We start from the raw sequence: 19,489 nt of genomic DNA on the forward strand, positions 1-19,489 counted from the left end.
TATATTTGAACATGGCTATCATATCACCCCTTAACTTCCTCTTCTCCAGGCTAAACATGCCCAGCTCCCTTAGCCGTTCCTCATAAGGCATCGTTTCCAGGACTGTGACCATTTTGGTTGCCCTCCTCTGGACACGTTCCAGTTTGTCAGTGTCCTTCTTGAACTGTGGTGCCCAGAACTGGACACAGTACTCCAGGTGAGGTCTGACCAGAGCAGAATACAGTGGCACTATTACTTAGATATGTATATTAGATATACATGTGGGTTTTCAAAATCCATCCTCATGTAGGGCCCCCTTCTCCCACTTGCTGAGCGCAGGGCTGGTGCAGTCCTGGGCATCAGAAACAAGCCCCAAGCCAGCCTTCAGGGCACAGTATGCCTCTGAATCCCAACTGCTGGAAACCACAGGAGTGTTCTTGGGCTCAGGTCCTGCTTGCAAAGCTTCCCAGAGGCACGTGGCTGGCCCCTGGGAGAACAGGCTGCAGGCCTAGAAGGGCCATTGATCAGATCCAGCAAGGCTCCTCTTAAGGTTCTTCAAATATTTAGCCAACAGAATAGACGCCCTCTTGGATTTTAAAAAAAATCTGTATGGGACATGCTCTTGCAGAGCAAGCAAACCAGTGAGTTCAGTAACATGGCATTCAAGGCTGCTCGGAGATCCTTGCAATTGCAATCCAGCTATTATAAGCACAGTCACTGGAGGGTGTAAAGATGTGTAGAAGCAGGAATTAATTGAATCTCCATTGTTTCGTGTGATAAGCAATAGATAAAAAGACTACTTTGACAACAGCCTTTTAAGGCTGATCCTAAATTCCTCTGGGGATATCTTTTTCCCAGCTTCAGTAAATCTGCCAGCATGGATGAGAGCTCTTTTCTTTTTCAACTCCTCCCCTCGTGCTTTTGGGTTTTGTATTATAAACCCTTTATTGCTGATATTATCACCAAAATTACAGTTTATTTAGCTGAAAATTAATTCCTTTCTGCGGGGCAAAACACCCCCGTTAAGTATTAGGCAAAAACCCCACAACTGAGCACTCATCTTTCAGAGCACAGGGCAGAGTAGCACTGGCTTGCACGCTACTAGTACGCAGTGCACAACACCCTCAATTGCCACATTTTCAGTACGCAGTTTTTGTCAGCCCTCCAAGATGTTTTAGACTCCCAGCTCCCAGAACTCCCTGGCATGACGGCCAGTTTGTACTAACTGCTGGGGCAGACGGGAGTTGCGAGTCCAGACTATCTGCAGGACTCCAGGTCGGCAAAAGTTGATGTACCCATGTGCTTGGCTTCCAACTGCTGGAAGAAGAGACAGGCAAATGCCAACACTTAGGGACCAGTTTTACCCAGATTACCTTAACATATGCACACTTGACAGCTTTAATCTGTGAAACGGGAACTGATACGGGTGCCGCGGGTGCTCATTCCACATTTATATGAATCTTGTTATAGAAATCCTCAACTTTGGAACGCCCTGCCTTTTGACATCAGGCGGATCCTTTTACTGTGCTCTTTTCAGGGCTTGCAAAACACACTTTTGTTTAGACAAGCCAACCCAGATACACAGAACGTTTACAGGAGCTTCAATCTGTTTTTAATTAGTACTTGACTGTTTTATGCAGTTGTTTTCACTGATAATTTTATTGTTTTCTTCCTCTTTTATACCGCTTTGAGGTTTGTCTTTCTTTCTTTCTTTTTTTGCAAGCCAGCAGTATATCCATTTTATAAAATAAAACATCCCTTTTTTAAAAAAAGGGAATTCACCCAGCATTCTGTCTCAGATAGCAAAGAGAAAGCGGACTGAACAGCGTACTCTGACAGCAACAATTGCAGTGCAGCCACTGTGCTCAGCGAAGCGACCTTCCAGTCAATTGCTTTCCTGCTCCACCACCTCATCCCAGAGAGATGCACTCTGCCCATAATGGCATTTAATTAAGCCATTAATGTGCTGCATTTTGCCCTGAGTGACGGCAACAAGAGCAGTCAGCAGAAGCATTCAGAGCAGCCTGCGGCTTGGGGGAAAGAGTCGTAGTTTGCTGTTGTGGATTTTAAGAAGCACAGCTGTAACAGAATCAAACAAGGGCAAAATGGCAAAAGAGACTTCCACTCCCAGCCACTTGCTACCTAAGATTCAGGCCCACTCAGAACCCCATTTCTATCACAGTGATTTTAATGATGAACGAATCAATCAGAGACGCCAGTATGTGTTGTGAATGGGGAACCTGAAATGCCAGTTCCACAACTAAACTCTTTGGATGGCTCTAGGCAGGTTATCACCTGCCAGCCTCTTATCTGTGAAAGTTGATTTGCAGTGCTTCTGTTATCATCCACTCTGCCTCACATTTCTCAGCAGAACAGTCCTTGATATTTATCAGGGGTCAGATTGGAGTTTCCACATTTAACTTGCAAAGGGGACTTCGGCTGAGCTAGAAACACATTTCAATCTCACACCTCTCCTGTAAATATTGGAAAGAGGGGGTGGGGAAAAAGGAATTTCAAAAGTTCCAAAAGGTGTTTATTTTATTTTTTTTAAAAAAAAATTGTACAGTTTTACTTCCTAGATTTATGAAAAAAAACCTTACTAACATTGCAATAATGCTTAGTACCACTGCAAACTGTAAAAACAAAATTTTATATATTAAAAAACAATTTTACATTTTACAATTTTCTACACGCATGCACAAGGTTTTTCCAACTCTGTCTTTAAAAAAAGAAACAAAAAAGTATTTTCCTAAATTCAGTGTGTGTTTGAGGCAGGGGAGAAGAAGTTTCTATTTTACATTTTCAATACGAGAGGGGGAGTTGGTGGTATTTCTGCCACTGAAACTTTGTCCTCTTGCCAAACCACTACTTGCGATCAAGCCGGAAGGGTTTCGTCTGTGACAATGTGAAATGGCAGTGAAGTCACACCTGGAAGGCCAAGATCAGAGATACAAGCAGGGACAGGTTAAATCCGCTTTCCCCAGCTCTGCCAGCTGCTCTGGACTACAATTCCCATCAGCCCCAGCCATCACAGCTGTGCAATGTGAGCAGGACCACAGAACGGCAGCCTGGGGGTGACAGGAATGGCAGGCCAACCCAGCAAGGGAGCACCAGGTTGGAAAGACCACCGTATATTCAAGATCTCTCCACCGAAGATGTGTTGCCACAAACTTGGAGCTTGCCTGGGCTTGTAAGCATTTTGTGACTTCTGGCTCGCTTTGAGCTTTTGCCACGATGTAGCAACCACCCCTAGGAGAATGCGACCAGCCACTAGCCAGAGAAAGCACATCGCCCAAGACAAGAGAATTATTACTACACAAATGGATCACTACATAACATGCCTGAAGCCTCTTAAGAAATGGACTCACCTGCACACTTGTACATACAGAACCAGCTCTTGCTTCCTCTAAGACAGTGTTTCCCAAACTTGGATCTTCAGCTGTTGTTAGACTACAGTTCCCATCATCCCTGTCTTGCTAGTTAGGGATGGTGGGAGTTGGAGACCCAAGTTTGGTAACCACTGCTCTAAGAGTAAACTAAGACTTCCTGAACTCATTAAACAGGTGCAGGACGCAACCCAGCCAGAGGCTACAGAGAACCCACCAGACTTTACCAATCCAGTGCCTGCCAAACGTTTAGGACTACAACTCCCATCAGCCCCAGTCCAAACCATCTGAAGGGCATCAGATTGGTGAAGGCTGCAGTTGGGGTTCAAGGGGCTGCTACGTGGCTCTCGGGTCACCTTTCGGCTGCTCTGGTAGAGGTGTTAGCACCCACCAGTGCCAGATCAAGGAGATCTGCATGTATCGTAGGCTAAGCCACACGGGGAGGGGGGAAAGATGTTGCCATTAGTTTAAAGCAGGTTTATGGCAGAAGTGAAGCAGACATCATAGGTAGAAAAATGAAGACCCCCCCAAAAAAAGGGCAGGAGATGGCGCAACAGGAGGCGCCACCTGGCAGAGAAAAGGGGGGCAAATATTCACCAATGCAGCATGGGAGGGGAAGAAATGTCGCACTGATGCAGGTAGGCCCCATTTTCAAGTTTCTGAAAGCCATTTCACAACCAGCAAGACTGGGCTTCCCAATGGACAGCGAGTTACAGCTGACCCCCCCCCCCCGAGGTCACGACTGTAGCAAACAGATCACGTTTGCACTTCACATTTTCAGGTGTGCCCTTTAAACCAAGATGTGCCGAAGAGGTCCTAAGCGGCCTCCATCAGGAAGTCTCCTGTTTCGTCATGTGGGATTCCACAGCTGGGAAAGAAGGTTCTAGAATGCTTACTGCCCTCACCTCCCGCCCCACCCGAAACCGGACAGATCCAACTTAAGGAAACATCTTTTCAAAGTCCTCCTTTAATAATTAAAATTTAAAAAAGCAGAATCCAGCCATAGCGTTGCACATTGGTTTCAACAGGAGAGATGCTGTACTCAAAGGGAATTATAATTGAGAAAGTGCTTCACCTTCTGGCTGGATCGTGCTCCAAATATATATAAAAAATGAAACAATAAAAAAAATCACAGTGAAATAAAATTTAAACATCACAGTGATACAATCTGACAGCTCTAGCCAGGCTGTGACCCTCCAGTTGTTTTGGACTACAACGCCCATCATCCACATCTAGCATAACTGCATGGGCTGAGGCTGATGGGAGTTGTAGTCTAAAATGGCTGGAGGGGAGGAGCCTGGCCAAAGATGCCATTTGAGATTTCTTACCCCAACATCCTTACCAAACGCCCCCCAAGAAGAACCACCCACAAAGAGAGAACGCTTGAGCGGCTCTCACACTGCAATTAGTCTGAGAGCAACCCGACACCTACTTTTAATAATAATTAATTTTATTTTTTAAAAAAACAACCCTAGGTAAGTTGAAACTGCAGCGCAGCTATGGAAAGAACCTCGGCAGAAAAACTCCTGAGGTATATTCCTTGTAGCAAAGGGGGGGCGGGGAGGAATTTCTTCCAGAAGAAATAGCCAGACAGAACAATAAACATTTAAAGTACAAAGAGGACGCTGGGAGTTACGGCCCAGTGTGACCTCATCAGGCTCTGTCCGGGGGGGGGGGGGCAGCCAATCAGCATCTTTGTTCTTGGATTTCCCAAAAGGCATTGAGGCGGCTGGCAGAGCTGCATGAAAGCTCAAGGCAGGGTGGATGGTTGCCTGGGAGAACTAACAGGGGAGGAGGGGGCTCCTTTCTGGGATGGTAAGATAGCAGCTTCACCCAGATGTTCTGTCTCTCCACCAAAGCTGTTCAAGGTGGAGTGGAGGCAAACCACCCCACAACACAGACAGAAAGCTGGCCTGCTTGAAGAGCAAAGCTGCAAATTTCCCATTTCTCACACTGGATCATTTTCTTCAGTGCAGCTGTTATAAGGGGAGAACCTGCTTTTTAAAAAATAAAAAATAAAAAAATGTAATAGTGAGGATCTGGAGAGAAAGAATCAACGTGGAGGGAGCAAGGTTGCTCCAGAACTCTGAAATTCATGGCATTTTGCTGTGGTTTTCAACGAGGGCAGGGTCCACTGGGCAGTTTCCCTGCAGAAGCCTTGTCAAAATGAACAGGAACGCTCACCCGCTCGTGGGGGCTGCCGTTCATTTCAAAGGGGCTTGTGCAAAAGAAGCAGCCTCTCACACTCCAGAAAGGGAAGGGAGGGGGTCAGTTTCTCAGCTTATACCCAAGTACTACAGAATGTAACAGCCTTCTTTCAAGTCAAACCAAGGGTCAAACCACAGGGAAGAGTCAAGGAGACAAGACCCAGCCAGGAGACACGTTTGGGTCACCCTAGAGAAGTCAACTATTTACAACACACAGGATGTCCTTTAAAAGAGAACAGCATCTTTATAAAAAAAAAAGTCACCATTTTAAAAACCTCACCCCATCTCCCCCCCAAAATGTGTCCTTGTGTGTTTAAAAACTTGTGTCAGAGAAATACCCCAGAGGAAGCTGAAACAGGATGGTTTTAGATCGGACTTGCAAAAATTCGGGAGAGCTGGCTGGGTTGGGGTTTTTTTTTGCATGTGCCACGGAATGATGGAAGATTACAAAAAATAGCAGCCACACAAGCCTACCATCCATAGGCATTTGCTTTTGTGGGACTCCGCAAAAGTCTTGTGCAAGCACAGAGAACGAGAGAAGATGGACGGCAACCACTACAACAGCATCAGGTGATATTTCCAAGGCCAGAACTGTGAGGTTAGAGTCGGTTTGTGTTCTTTTTAAAAAAAACAACAACCAAACAAACATTCAAGAAGGTTCCTCAGATCCACAACTGTGTTTGGCGATGCTGGTGAAGACAGTGAACGGAATTAGCCCTTAAAATTTGGCACCATAAATTTCAATCACTTCACTCGGGACCAGGCCAGGGGTTGGGGGAGGGTGGGGAAGATACCATCCTTTCCACTTGCACACCTTCTGGGCTCCTGGGAATTTTGCTACCAAAGAAATATGAAAAAGAAGGTACAAGAAAAAAGGGGGCACATCCACCCACCCCACCCCTCCGTTGGCATTGTGAAGAAAGGTCCATTGATGGCGGCATCAGAAGATGTAAGGTCGTAGGTGCAAACTCCCAACTCCAGGAAGGAAAACTTGGTGGAAATGCCTCTTTCCAAACCCCGAGCTTGGAAATCTCCTCTAAATTCCTACGAGGCAGGTGTTGTGCACCAGGGCTGCTCCCCGTCGCAAATCGCTCCTCTGGCATCCAAGCCCCTAAACCCCAGATTCAGTTCACACAGAGGTCTCTGACTGAAGCCGCATCACAAACTTGTGTGACTTGGGGTCCACAAACTCCTCCGAGAGCTTGAAGAAGGGGATCTTTTTCGTGCTCACCACCAGACTGAAGTCCTGGCGCTTCAGGACAAAGACCACGCCGTCCTTCAAGCCGTTGGTCACTGGCTCCTCGCTGACGAGAGTCCACTGCTTAGCCAGCCAGCGGTCCTTGTGGTACTGGATGGTGGGCCCAGCCGTCAGGTATCGCTCGAGGAAGGCCTGCCGGGGGAAAAGAGAGAAGGGACAAGCCTTAAGAACAGAGGAAGAGCCCAGCTGGATCCGGCCAATGGCCTGCCGAGTCCAGATCCTGTTATCCCAGTGGCCAAACAGAAGCCCCCGAGCAGGATCCGAGCACAACAGCACTCTGGTTTCCAGCAACCAGAATCCAGCAGAATTGCTGCCTCCAACCGTGGAGGCAAAGCACAGCCATCATGGCTCATAGCCATCGATAGCCCTCTCCCCCCATGAATCTTGTCCAACCCTCTTTTAAAGCCATTGAAGTTGGTGGCCACCAATGCCTCTTGTGGGAGAGAGTTCCACAGTTTAACTGTGCACTCCATGAATAAGTACTTTTAAAACGTTTGACGTTATGTTTTTACATGTGCTGGAACTGCCCAGAGCGGCTGGGGAAACCCAGCCAGATGAGCAGGGTATAAATAATAAAATTATTATTATTACTACTATCTTCAGCTTCACTGAGGGTCCACATGTGTTGCAAGAGAGGGGAGAAATATGTTTCCTCTGTCCTCTCTTTATATGCCCTGCATAATTTTGCAAACTTCCATCATGTCATTAATAGACTTCTATCATGTCAAGGAATCTGTAATCTGGCTCTGAATGCGAGGGCAATATCCTACAATCCAATATCCAATGAATGAAGCTCTACTTGAAGTTGAAATATGTAATCCCCACCTTCCAACTCCAATTCAACTGCACTGCCTAACACATGGCAAAAACTAAAATACTGCTTGAAAGAGCTTAGCACTTGTTTGCAGGCTGCAAAAGCTGGGGAGGCGTCACCAAGAAGCAGCGTAGGCCAACTTTAACAGTACTTGCAATCATGCTTCACGCTGCTAGGGGGCGCCATTGGTGTGTTTTTGTTTTTTTTAACCCAACATTCTCTGGAGCAGGTATCTTTAGCACTTTCAGACTTACAGCCGAAACAAGCATTTGGGAACCTGTTTATTGACCCTTTACCATATATTTGAATGGTGGTAGTGCTAGGGCAAGCAGGAAGCTACTGTCCTCACTGAGACTTGGCCCCATGACAACACCCCTGTTAGGCAGGCCATCTGAATGAGGGCAAAGCGCTTTTGGCTCCTCTATAGCTCAGACACCTGAAGTCAGGTTCCACACACATACACAAGAGCCTGGAATGACTAAAAATATTTATATCCCACCGTTCTGTTGCACTTCAAAAAGGTGGCTACCACATTAATTAACGAAGAATAAAAATCAAAAGATAAACCCAGCCTTTCCCCAAGCCATCTGTCCCAGCCAGCAACAGCCAGTGGTCAGGGATGATGAGAGATAAGAGTCCAAACAGACATTTGAAGGCCCCATAAGTTGGGGGAGGTTGCCTCTGCTCTTGGGCTTTAAAGCCTGTATGCCTAGGGTCTGGGTTTCCTCAGTGTTGAAGGTCACTTTGGAAAATTGCTGAGTGTTATTATTTAAACAGAAGAAAAGCCATTTTTTTAAGAGCTAAATTTGAACCTTCAAGTTCAGAGGCAATCTATCTCTGAATGCTGGCTGATGGGGATACGCAACTATGGGATGGGCTGCTGCCGTCAGGACAACGGACCAGGTCCAAGCCTTGTTATGATCCAGAAGAGCTCTACTTAACTATGCCAAAATGGCATAGCAACAACAGTGACTCTTGGACACATAGGTAAAGGTAAAGAGACCCCTGACCATTAGGTCCAGTCGTGACCGACTCTGGGGTTGCAGCGTTCATCTCGCTTTATTGGCCAAGGGAGCCAGAGTACAGCTTCCGGGTCATGTGGCCAGCAGGACTAAGCCGCTTCTGGTGAACCAGAGCAGCGCACAGAAACGCCGTTTACCTTCCCACTGGAGTGGTATCTATTTATCTACTTGCACTTTGATGTGCTTTCGAACTGCTACATTGGCAGGAGCTGGGACAGAGCAACGGGAGCTCACCCCATCACAGGATTCGAACTGCCAACCTTCTGATCGGCAAGTCCTAGGCTCTGTGGTTTAACCCACAATGTCACCCGCGTCCCTCTCGGACACATACCCACACCCAAATATTCTAGGTTGCACACCATTATTAATCCTAATCAAGGGCCATTAAAATTAATGGGCATGACTCTCTTGGGCCCATTAATTTCAGTAGGTCTGCCCCACATATAATTTAGTGGGATATGATGCATTTCTGTAGAAGAATCCTATATAACATTAACAGGACAGCCATTTATCTCGGCTGGCCCTCTCCCTTGGCTACCTTAGGCGTCATGTCGTGTGTGATGCAGAACTCCAGGTGCTGCAGGATGCTCTCCATCGTGTGGTACGGCTGCTGCTTCGTGGTCCTCAGGTACTTTTGCATGGCCCGGGCCATGGAGGCAAAGATGGCCTGCGCCGCCTCTCGCGGGTCCATGATCTCCCGCGGGTTTTTCTGGTCCTCCTCCTGGAGCCGTTTGATATGAGTGAAGGCCTCCTCCACAGCCACCACCAGCCTGTCGGGACAAGAGGGGTCCTGTGATATAGTAAGCCATGGACTGCGGAACCCATCGCATGCTCACCTCTCAAAGCCACAGCGAGGGGAGAGGAGGGAGTGGAGGGAAGGAAAAGGAGCAAAAGGTATCAGAACGTTTGCAGAAGGAAGGAAAGGTTGCAGTGTGAATTTCATAAATGTGCAAAAACAACACAATTTCACAAGCCATTACTGTATAAAATGAATGCATTTTAAGTTGTTAAACCGATGAAACAAGTTTAGGTTCGCTAGGGAAGTCAGCACTGCCCGATTTCCCAGAATTTCCATAAATTTCACAACTCTGCCTCGAGGAGTTTACAGTGCATAATGTCAACTGTAAGGACTTGGCAAGCCAAGCTCAGTTTCTTCTCTGCTGTGGGACGAACAGGAACACACAGCCACCCCCTTTTGTGCATACCTTGCGCGTCTCTTGCGCACCCTGCGCTCATGCTCAGCCTCCTCGTAGTAATACTCATTGTGGCTGTTGTCCCTCCGTCGTGCCGCTGCAGCAATGACAGCCCGCGACTGGCTTGTTGAGTTGTTGGTTGTGTTTTCTGGAGGACGGGAACAGAGAAGGGAATCAAGAAGGCTTGAAATTCTGGCCACCACCTTTTGCAATCACACATAGAGCGCTGAGAGTTTGTTAGGAGATCCCAATTCCCCTCCTACAATTCCCGGAGTGGCTTAACAATCATTCTTCTTTTTCCAGGAAACTTTGGGAAATATTACTCTGGGAGCGTAATGGGGGTGGGGGGTGGGTCCTAATAACTCTCAGTAATCTTAACAAACTACAGCTCCCAGGATTCTTTGGGGGAAGCCATGACAGTTGAAAGTTGTATCATAGTGCTTTAAATGTATGGTGTGAATGTGGCCAAAGAGGAGAGAGGAAACAGCAGTGAAGAGGCAGGCCTGTGCAGGATGGTGGGGGGGGGGGACAGGGACCAGAGGAGGGAGCATAATTCAATGGAAGAGCAGCCACTGCATGCTCAGCTGGGGTACCAACTTGAATAAAATATGGGGGGGACAGGTAACCCCCACCTCACATAATTCAGTGGTACCACATGTTACATATGCTTCAGGTTACAGACTCCGCTAACCCAGAAATAGTGCTTCAGGTTAAGAACTTTGCTTCAGGATGAGAACAGCGGCGTGGCAGCAGCAGGAGGCCCCTTTAGCTAAAGTGGTGCTTCAGGTTAAGAACAGTTTCAGGTTAAGTACGGACCTCCGGAACGAATTAATTACTTAACCCGAGGTACCACTGTAAATGACACGACATGATGCACACACCATTTGAGTGTGTGTGTGCGTGTGAAAGAGAGAGAGAGAGAGAGAGAGAGAGAGAGAGAGAGAGAGAGAGAGAAGGGACCTCAGCCCCTAGGAGTTGGCTCCTATGATGCTGGGTTCAAACCCCAGCCCTCCCATTCAGAAGACCGAAGGGAACAGGTTAGAGCCCTAGGAAAGAGGCTGGCAGGCTGAGTGGGTCAACGGTCTGACAATTTGCAAGACTGCTTCACATGTACACCTAGCTCAGCTGGTTAGAGCACCGTGCTGATAATGCCCAGGTGGCAGATTCAATCCCCATATGGGAAAGCTGCCTACTCCTGCATTGCAAGGGGCTGGACCAGCTCAGTGTTTCCCAAACTTGATTCTCCAGCTGTTTTCAGACTACAATTCCCATTATCCCTGACCACTGGTCTTGCTAGTTAAAGATGATGGGAGTTGTAGTCCAAAAACAGCTGAAGACACAACGTTGGGAAACACCGGACTAGATGAGCCTCAGGGTCCCTTTCCAAGTCTACGGTGTTATGATTCAGGGAGCCAGGATCACTCACCCTCGCCAAGGGAGTACACCTTGAAGCCAGACATCTTCTTGGAGAGAACGGACTTTGGGAGGTTGAGGAGGGCCGGGTTGTAGACCGGGAAGTCGTGGTAGTAGTTCTCCAGGATCCACACAGCAACTCGCTGGATGCTGCAAGGAGGCAGAGAAAGAAAAGGGGGTCCTCAGATGAAGGGAAGCATAATTGATTGACTGGTTGATTAATGGAGTCTCCAGTGCCCGCAGCCTGTTACTTATTTCATTCATTTTAATAATACAACAATAGCAATGGTTTCATTATTTATATGCCACCCATCTGGCTGGGTTGCCCCAGAGCTGCTCTGGGCGGCTCCGAACAAAGTATTTAAAGCACAATAAAACATCAGCCATTAAAAACTCCCCTGGAAAGGGGATGTCAACAACAAATAGTTGTTTACCTGTCAGATGGGAGATGTATTTTTTAAAAAAAATCTTACTGAAGTCAATCAAACAAATCAATCCTGGCCTTCAGCACCCCAAGATGTGTGTTTTCATGCTGCACTCTACTCTTGTGAATGTAACATGTCTGAACCTTTTTTTTAAAAAAAAATTTAAATTGTTGTAACCCGTCCTAGGACGTGCTGGCAAAGGGCAGGTCGTTGTCATCATCATCATCATGATCAGAACAAGCTGTACCGCCAACTGTGCACCCTCCACTGCAGCCCTTCCTCACCTGAGGTGGCCGACGTTATAAAACCGGCTCGCCCCGTCGGTGGAGCGGACAACCTTGAGGGTGAAATGGGGCTGGAGCTGCCGCAGCTCGAGGAGAACCACGGCCAGGTAGTGGACGAAGAGAAGGGCATCCACCAGGGAGACAGCGTACTGGACAATGCCCTGGTAGTTGGTGTCGTGAGAGTCCAAGATCCGGACGCCGTAGAAGAGCCAGTAGGAGACGACCAGGAGGAAGACGAGCACCATGAGGAGAGCGCGGAAGACAAAGATCCGCGGGAAGAAGGCCTTGGGGCGGCGGAAGAAGAGGGCCCAGCTGCCCAGCAGGAGGATGAGGAGCTTGAAGGCCACCGAGATGAAGAGCCCCTCGCAAGGCGTCCCACAAGGCTCCAGCCGCTCCCCCCACAGCAGCTGGGGCAGCAGCATGAAGGCCAAGGGCGTGAGGAAGGAGAGGAGGGCCAGGGCCCCGCCCAGCGAGACGCCCAGGTGGCGGGAGCAGTCCAGGTGGGCGCTGTCCTCCATGTCCTTGGTGATGCGCGTGATGTCATCGTGGGAGATGCTGTGCTCAGACGTGCCCGTCACCACTGTGGTGGTCTCTCCCCAGTTGTCGTCCTGCAAAAGAAGGGAAAGAGCCAAGCAGGGGCAGGTGAGGGAGCAGGCAGACACCTCATGGTAGGACACCTTCTTGCACCAAGAAGGGTCAAGTCTTGGGGTGCTGAGCATGGCTTCCCTCTGCTACAAATAGGTGCCAGTAATGGCAAAGAGGAACAGGCCAGGTGGACTGACTCTGCCTGAAAGCTTCTTCATGTGTACTTCAGCAGACGGGTACTGCTCCTCCCTTGTCTAGTCACACGCCTGTAAGAGCCTGCAGGATCAGGTCAATAACTCATCTAGTCCATCGTCCTGTTCTCACAGGGGCCAACCAGATGCCTGAATGGGAAACCTGCAAACGGGACCTGAGCAAAAAGAGCAACTCTTCACGCCTGCAGTTTTCCAGCAACTGGGATTCAGAAGCATTTGCTTCCTCTGACCATGGAGGCAAACAGAGCAGAGCCAAAGTGGCCAGTAGCCGTTGATAGCCTTAACATCCACAGATTTGTCCATCCCTCTTTCTAAAGTCAGCCCTACCTCCCGTGAGAGTGAGTTGAATAGTTTATGCACCACGTGAAGGTTCTGTCTGCCCTGAACCTTCCAACATTCCACCAGAGTTCTAGTATGAGAGAAGGAGAAAAACTTTTCTTTATGCATCTTCTTCATGCCATGCATAATTTCATAAAGTTCTTTCGTGTCACCCCTTACTCACACTTCCTCTAAAGTCCCGGATGCTGCAAAACCTTGCCTCTTAGGAGCATCGCTCCAGCCCCTTGGTCATTTTGGCTGGGCCAGATGGGACTATCTCTGTATTAAGTGTTTCATGTGCACCTCTGTCCTAATATTTTTGATCCCCGATAAGCCTATTGCCAAGGGCTTTTTGACACATTTCTTGCTAACAGGTGCTTTTAACTTCAGTTGGAGCATGACGAAAGTATCTTATTGATACTAGGGCTAAACTAGAACGGTGGCCCCAATGCACTGCCCTCATCCATGGGTGGCAAATGGGGGGGGGGACTCCTCATCCTGGCACTGTCAAACCGATCTCCTTCCTCAAAGTCTTCCCCAACACTTCCCCTTCCTTTGTCTTTCAGTTTATAAGCACAAGAATATGGCCCATATCCAACTGCCATAATAAATAAATGACTGACTACATAAAGAACATTTCCATTTGTTTATAGGATCCACCAGCAGCACGGCACATAGAATTTCCCTGCCTGGGAGTCACTTTGGGCAGGAAACCTGTATCCAATTAGGAGACTCGCCAAATACAGAGCTCCACAGAATTCTAGAGTTGGAAGGGACCCTGAGGATTATCTAGCTCAGGAGTAGACAAACTAAGTCCCGGGGGCCGGATGCGGCCCAATCGCCTTCTCAATCCGGCCCACAGGCAGTCCGGGAATCAGCGTGTTTTTACATGAGTAGAATGTGTGCTTTTATTTAAAATGCATCTCTGAGTTATTTGTGGGGCATAGGAATTTGTTTATCCCCCCCCCTCAAAATATAGTCTGGCCCACCACATGGTCTGAGGTCCGGACGGTGGACCGACCCATGGCTGAAAAAGGTTGCTGACCCCTGATCTAGCTCGACTCCCTGCAATGCAGGAATATGCAGCTGTCCCATACGGGGATCGAACCAGCAACCTTGGCGTTATCAGCACCATGCTCAAACCAACTGAGCTATCCAGGCTGACGTGCAGGTTTGCCTGCCGCTGCTTCTCTCCTTTACTGAACAAAGCACATGGAAGTTCCCTGGAACATTTGCCCAGCCCAACCTCAGAATAAATCACTCGCTGTTTGGGTGTTAGCTGGTTGGGAAAGCCAGCCAGGAAAAGGCGGGCAGGAGGTGGTGGCCACTGGCGCCCGCAGGGGGGCTTCCCTCTTTACTTGGCCACAAGCCACTCACCCTTTCGTCGCCTCGAGTTGACTCGTTGTCCAGCAGGGGCTCCCCAGGGGCCTGGATGGTCACCGACTTGTCCCCTCGACTCCCATCTCGACTCTTGGACCGGTGCCGCTCCCGTCGATCTCTGCAATGGGCAGAGGGGAGGAAGAGATGCACGCTGAGAACCATGGAAGGAAATAGGACACTGTCCTGCTCAGCACCTCAGGGCAGCTACAGCCCACCAAGTCCTCCATCTTGTCTTCGCAGTCGCCTACAGACACAGCCCCACAGTTCTGCAGCTGTTGGACCCGCAGGAAGGTGCCTTCAACAGAATCAGGCCCTTAACCCACTGAGCTCACACACGCACACACACAATGTTTCGCAATATATTGCCAGGTCAAAAACTATAAAACCGGTCACAATATGAGCTTCAAACCGGTTTTGGACAATATATCAATATACTGCCCAGCCCTGTTGTCATGTTTGCTCATTAAACATTTCCAGTTCTTATTTACTCGAGTGTAATGTGCATCTTTCTTGATCAAATTCACTCACAAAAACTAGGGTGTGCATTAGATTTGATGGTGCTTTTGGTTTCAAGGTTTTGAAAATTGAGGTGCGCAGTGGTTCGATACGGTAATGTGTAACTAAAGCTTATTGTCATCGTTTTGTAACATTGCAGCAATGGACAAATTTGTACTATAACTTTTAAATTTGTTTGGAGTTTATTATTATGACTTGTTTTAAAATTAAACTTAATAATAATAAGGCAGAGTGTACGAAGAACAGAGCTGTGTGCAAGAGTACTTCATGTTCCTCTTCCTAGACACAAGGTGGGCAGAGACAAGGGAACCCCCTGAACCCAAGTTGCTCAGAGCTTTGTACATTAATGCAGAGTCCCAGGGCAGCCCCACATGAGAGCTCACTGCAACAATTTAAACCATGGTTTCCGAAACTTGGGTCTCCAGCTGGTTTTGGACTACAATTCCCATCATCCCTGACCACTGGTCCTGCCAGCTAGCGATGATGGGAGTTGTAGTACAACAACAACTGGAGGCCCAAGTTTGGGAAACCCTGGTTTAAACCAACTGCTCCCCCTGGCTCAAAGCGGGAGGCCCAAGGGTGCAGCCTGCCGGCAGACTCACCTGTGCTTCCGGGAGCTGCGGGAATGCCCGGACTTGTAGGAGTACCCGGAATACTGAGACTCGTTGTCCATGTTGTCAGAGCGCCGCGCCTTGTAGCGGTCCACGTTGATGGACTTAGGTCTCCCAGGCCCCGGGACAGCCGCCAAGGCAGCCGCTGCCTCTTTCAGAGTGGGTTTCTTCAGGCCGAGGGGCACCTTCAGAAAGTCAACTTTCACCTTGAGGGACTCTATTTTGATCGGCTAGCTGGGCTCGTCTTAGAAGAAAAAAAGGGGGCACCTGCAGAAGGAGGGAGGCAGAAACTGCTTAACCATGCTCATCACGCCCAGCCCTCGAGACAAGTCGGGAGAGAGCATATGGTATGATCTGCAGCTGAAGGAGTGGCATGTTTAATGCATATTTACTAAGAAAAGAGGACCCCGCATGTAGAAAAGCAGCACTTCAAGCTAGAACCCTTCTACCTGATATGCTAGCATTCCACCTGCAGGGGTTTGTTTGTTTTTTAATGTGTTTGTGCAGAGGAGGGCGGGGAAGCTGGATATACCAGGAGGTCTGTGTCACACCTAAACTGACTATAAATCCAGGTGCTTCCTTCCTCCTTCCCCCTCCACCCCCATCCCCAACAGGTAAAACACCAGGATCAGGGAGAGGAGAGGCTTATCTCCAGATCTGCAGGAAGTCACCCCACTAACCTTTTGGGGGCAGCCCTCTGGGGCCGAAATGCCAGCAGTAGGTGTAACGAACCCACATTCACACACAGCCCTGCCCTGTATTTAATCTGTGTAGATCAGCTGAGGAGAGTTTATCATTGCTTCCCCCTCCTTCCCCCTGAAATTATCGATCTGAACATTGGGGAAGGAGACAATGTGCATTCCCATCAAGGTGCTGCTGAACAGAAAGATTTGCACCCAGTGCTGTGTCTACTTTAACTTTTTGTGTAAGGCATTGGAGGGGGGTTAGGAAATTTTGCTTTACAGTGGTACCTTGGGTTTATGAACTTAATCCGTTCCAGAAGTCCATTCTTAAACCAAAGTGTTCTTAAACCAAGGCGTGCTTTCCCATAGCAGTGGGGGACTCAATTTACACTCAACAGGAAGCGAAACACGTTCTGCTTCCAAGGCAAAGCTCACAAACCAAAACACCTACTTTGCAGTTTTCTTAATCCAAGTTGTTCATAAACTAAGCTGTTCTTAAACCAAGGCAGCACTATATTGGGGTCAACAGCCCCCCATGACAGTGGTCAGCCATTCCTTGCCACCAATTCTAGTCTAACCCCCTGCAATGTACAAATCTCAACTAAATCATTCTGTCCACTAGCTACTGGACTTCTTTCAAGACGTCCGCCCCAGTAAGAAACCGGCCCCTCCCCAGCCCAAACCATCAACTCTTACTTTAGAAGCCATTGTCTCAGAAATAGGAACTGTGGACACAGAGATCCCGATTCAAAAAAGAGTGACACACCCCATAATTTTCCTCAATACATTCAGGCTTTTCTCTCATCCCCCCCTCAAAAAAGCTCTCTCCCCATCTCCACACACACACACAAACGCTCAGTTGTGTAGGCCAGATCCCAGTTTCACGAACAAGATTTCCTTGATACCGAAAGCCCTCGCCAGCACCATGTGATTAGACAGACCCGGTTATTAGGAGAATTAAAATGGGCCTGGGCTTCTAAATCCGACTGTCTGGGTTACAAAGAAGCTTCTCCTGGAAGCGGGAACATCTTACCCCAAACAAGAAAGGACATTACTGTGCTTGCTCAGTTATTTTCAACAGCTCCGGGGAAGGGAGGTTGAGGCAACCAGAAGTCAACACACATACACAAATGCACAGCGCCACTTGATTATTACCAATGTTGCAAAATGACGAGCGTTTCACATGACTTATGCTCGCATTAATGTTCTGCTCCAGATATCGCTTGCCTCAGAGCAAGCCCAGGGTTGGAGCCAAGGCAAGGAATCAGCCATCCAAGGCAAACGCGCCCACCTCAGGGCTTCGGGACTCTTGTCCGGGCAAGTCTGGCGCTCTGGGAGGAATCCCAGCCGGCTCGGCAAAGGGGCCTTCCAAAAAAACCCCAACCTGCCAGATCAGGTTCTTCCCCTCTCCCAGGGGAGGGGCCAGAACAGCAGAAGTCGAGTCGGCACCTCTGAGTCGCACCTCCAGATAAAAGGTCCACAGGGTGGCAGGAATGGGGCAAGGCCCCTCACACGGCCTGAAGCCCTGCTGTCAGCCAGAGTGGGCGATACTGGGCCAGAGAAGCCAACAGTCCAAGCTGGTAGAAGGTAGCTTTTCCGATCTTCTCTGCCTCAGACTTCAGAGAGCTACTGCAGTCAGCAGGGTGAGGGTGAGAGGTCCTCAAAGTCTGGGGGCTTTGGGGCTCACGAGGAAATATAAGAGACGGTCGTGGGCTCCACAAAACAATCATAGAACTGTGGAGCTGGAAGGAACCGCGGGGACTATCTTGGCCAACCCCCAGCAATGCATGAATCTTTCACTGCCCTTGAAGACGACTCAGAAACTTCAACTGCCCAGAACTGGGGCTCTGTTTAGTTCTCAGATAACCCCTGTTTTTAAACACCTGCACTGGTTAATTTCTGGACCCTATTTAAGGTGTTTGTGTTTATAGCCTTAGATTCAGGCCACCCTTCCCTATGGACCCCCTCGGGTATTAATATCAGCAGAGGGGGGCCCTCCTGGTTGGGGTCCACAGAAGCTCAGGGGGCGACAGCTCAGGAGAGGGCCTTCTCTGTGGCAGCCCCTAAGTTGTAGAATTCCCTCTGCAGAGCGATGCATCCAGCACCTTCGTTATTCACCTTCTGTCAAATGCATCACTTTACCCTGGCTTTTGACATTTGAGATGCATATTTATTTATTTTTTTCTGTGGTTGTAAGTTGTCTTAAACTGTTTTTAATATTGTGTTTTAATAGCTGTCACCTGCCCTGCAACCTTAGGGTGAAGGGAATTAATAATAAAATAATAATAATAATAATAATAATAATAATAATAATAATAATAATAATAATAGCACCCAGTCAATATCTGCATACTACACACTGGGGACAATCAACAGATGGGGGTTGCTGCCTCCACCTGCAGCCTCCCTCAGGAGTGTCCTGGAAAACACCTGGCTGGCCCTTGCATCCTGGAGGAGATACAGGCTCCCATTACGACCAAGGAAGGCAGAGGCGAGATGCAAGCATGTCATTACGAACTCTGGCCTTTATTACACACAAGAGGATCTGAGGCAGCCTTCCTGTGTGCTCTGTTTATTATCTTATCCACATCCATCCAGTGTCTTGGGGGAGAAGCCTGTTCTCCTTCTACCTCATTCCAGTTTGTGGGCAATCTCACCACCCTGGGGCCATCACAAGTACTTCTGTCAGCTCTTCACAGTCCAAATATGTGCCGTTTTGGGGGGGGGGAGACATTAATTCTGGCCTGAGCTAGTAAAGTCCTCGGAAGAGGAAGCAAGCAGGCCAAACAGGAGGGCTCTGCCACCTCCATTCCACGCAAGCCAAACAGCCCAGCCCCCACCAGTAGCTGGTCTAGGAAAGACTCCCTCACACATATCCCAAATGATGTCACAGGATGCTGGCCAACCTCCATTTTTGGTCACCAACCCTGTAACCTATTTAAACCAAATTTATCAACACAAAAAGGGGGACTTGTTCCAAAAACAAGCTGCACAGAGGCAGGTTTTTAAAAAAGGGAAATGCAAAAAGCTGCATTCCTGTAGCCAAAGGTGAGGATTTCTCATTCGCCGCACAAGGCAGCTAATCTGTGCAAATGTCTTGTTGCTATTTGTTTCTGCATTGTTTTATTTGATGTTTTAATGTGTTGTAAACCGCTTTGAGATTCCCCCCCCTTAAAATATAAAGCAGTATAGAAATGAAATTT

At 48.4% G+C, this 19,489-nt stretch overlaps 1 protein-coding gene across 3 annotated transcripts in view; it reads right to left on the reverse strand.

The window, feature by feature from the left end:
* Positions 1 to 2,490: 2,490 nt before the first annotated feature.
* The window catches only part of VANGL2 (VANGL planar cell polarity protein 2), a 43,605-nt gene continuing 26,606 nt past the window's right edge, over positions 2,491 to 19,489 (reverse strand). For 2 of the 3 annotated variants that reach the window (XM_083478312.1, XM_083478313.1), the window contains exons 3-9: positions 15,595 to 15,870; positions 14,474 to 14,594; positions 11,982 to 12,589; positions 11,286 to 11,422; positions 9,872 to 10,007; positions 9,205 to 9,436; positions 2,491 to 6,962 (exon numbers count right to left, since the gene is read on the reverse strand). In XM_083478312.1, the coding sequence (XP_083334438.1) occupies positions 6,702 to 6,962; positions 9,205 to 9,436; positions 9,872 to 10,007; positions 11,286 to 11,422; positions 11,982 to 12,589; positions 14,474 to 14,594; positions 15,595 to 15,665 (1,566 nt within the window). In that variant the 5' untranslated portion in view covers positions 15,666 to 15,870 and the 3' untranslated portion in view covers positions 2,491 to 6,701. Of the gene's footprint in view, positions 6,963 to 9,204; positions 9,437 to 9,871; positions 10,008 to 11,285; positions 11,423 to 11,981; positions 12,590 to 14,473; positions 14,595 to 15,594; positions 15,871 to 17,441; positions 18,194 to 19,489 lie in introns of those variants that run through there. The other variant, XM_083478314.1, reaches the window with a different exon arrangement.

The sequence above is a fragment of the Podarcis liolepis genome (assembly GCF_965112155.1).
Source record: "Podarcis liolepis genome assembly, chromosome: 15".
Lineage (NCBI taxonomy): Eukaryota > Metazoa > Chordata > Lepidosauria > Squamata > Lacertidae > Podarcis > Podarcis liolepis.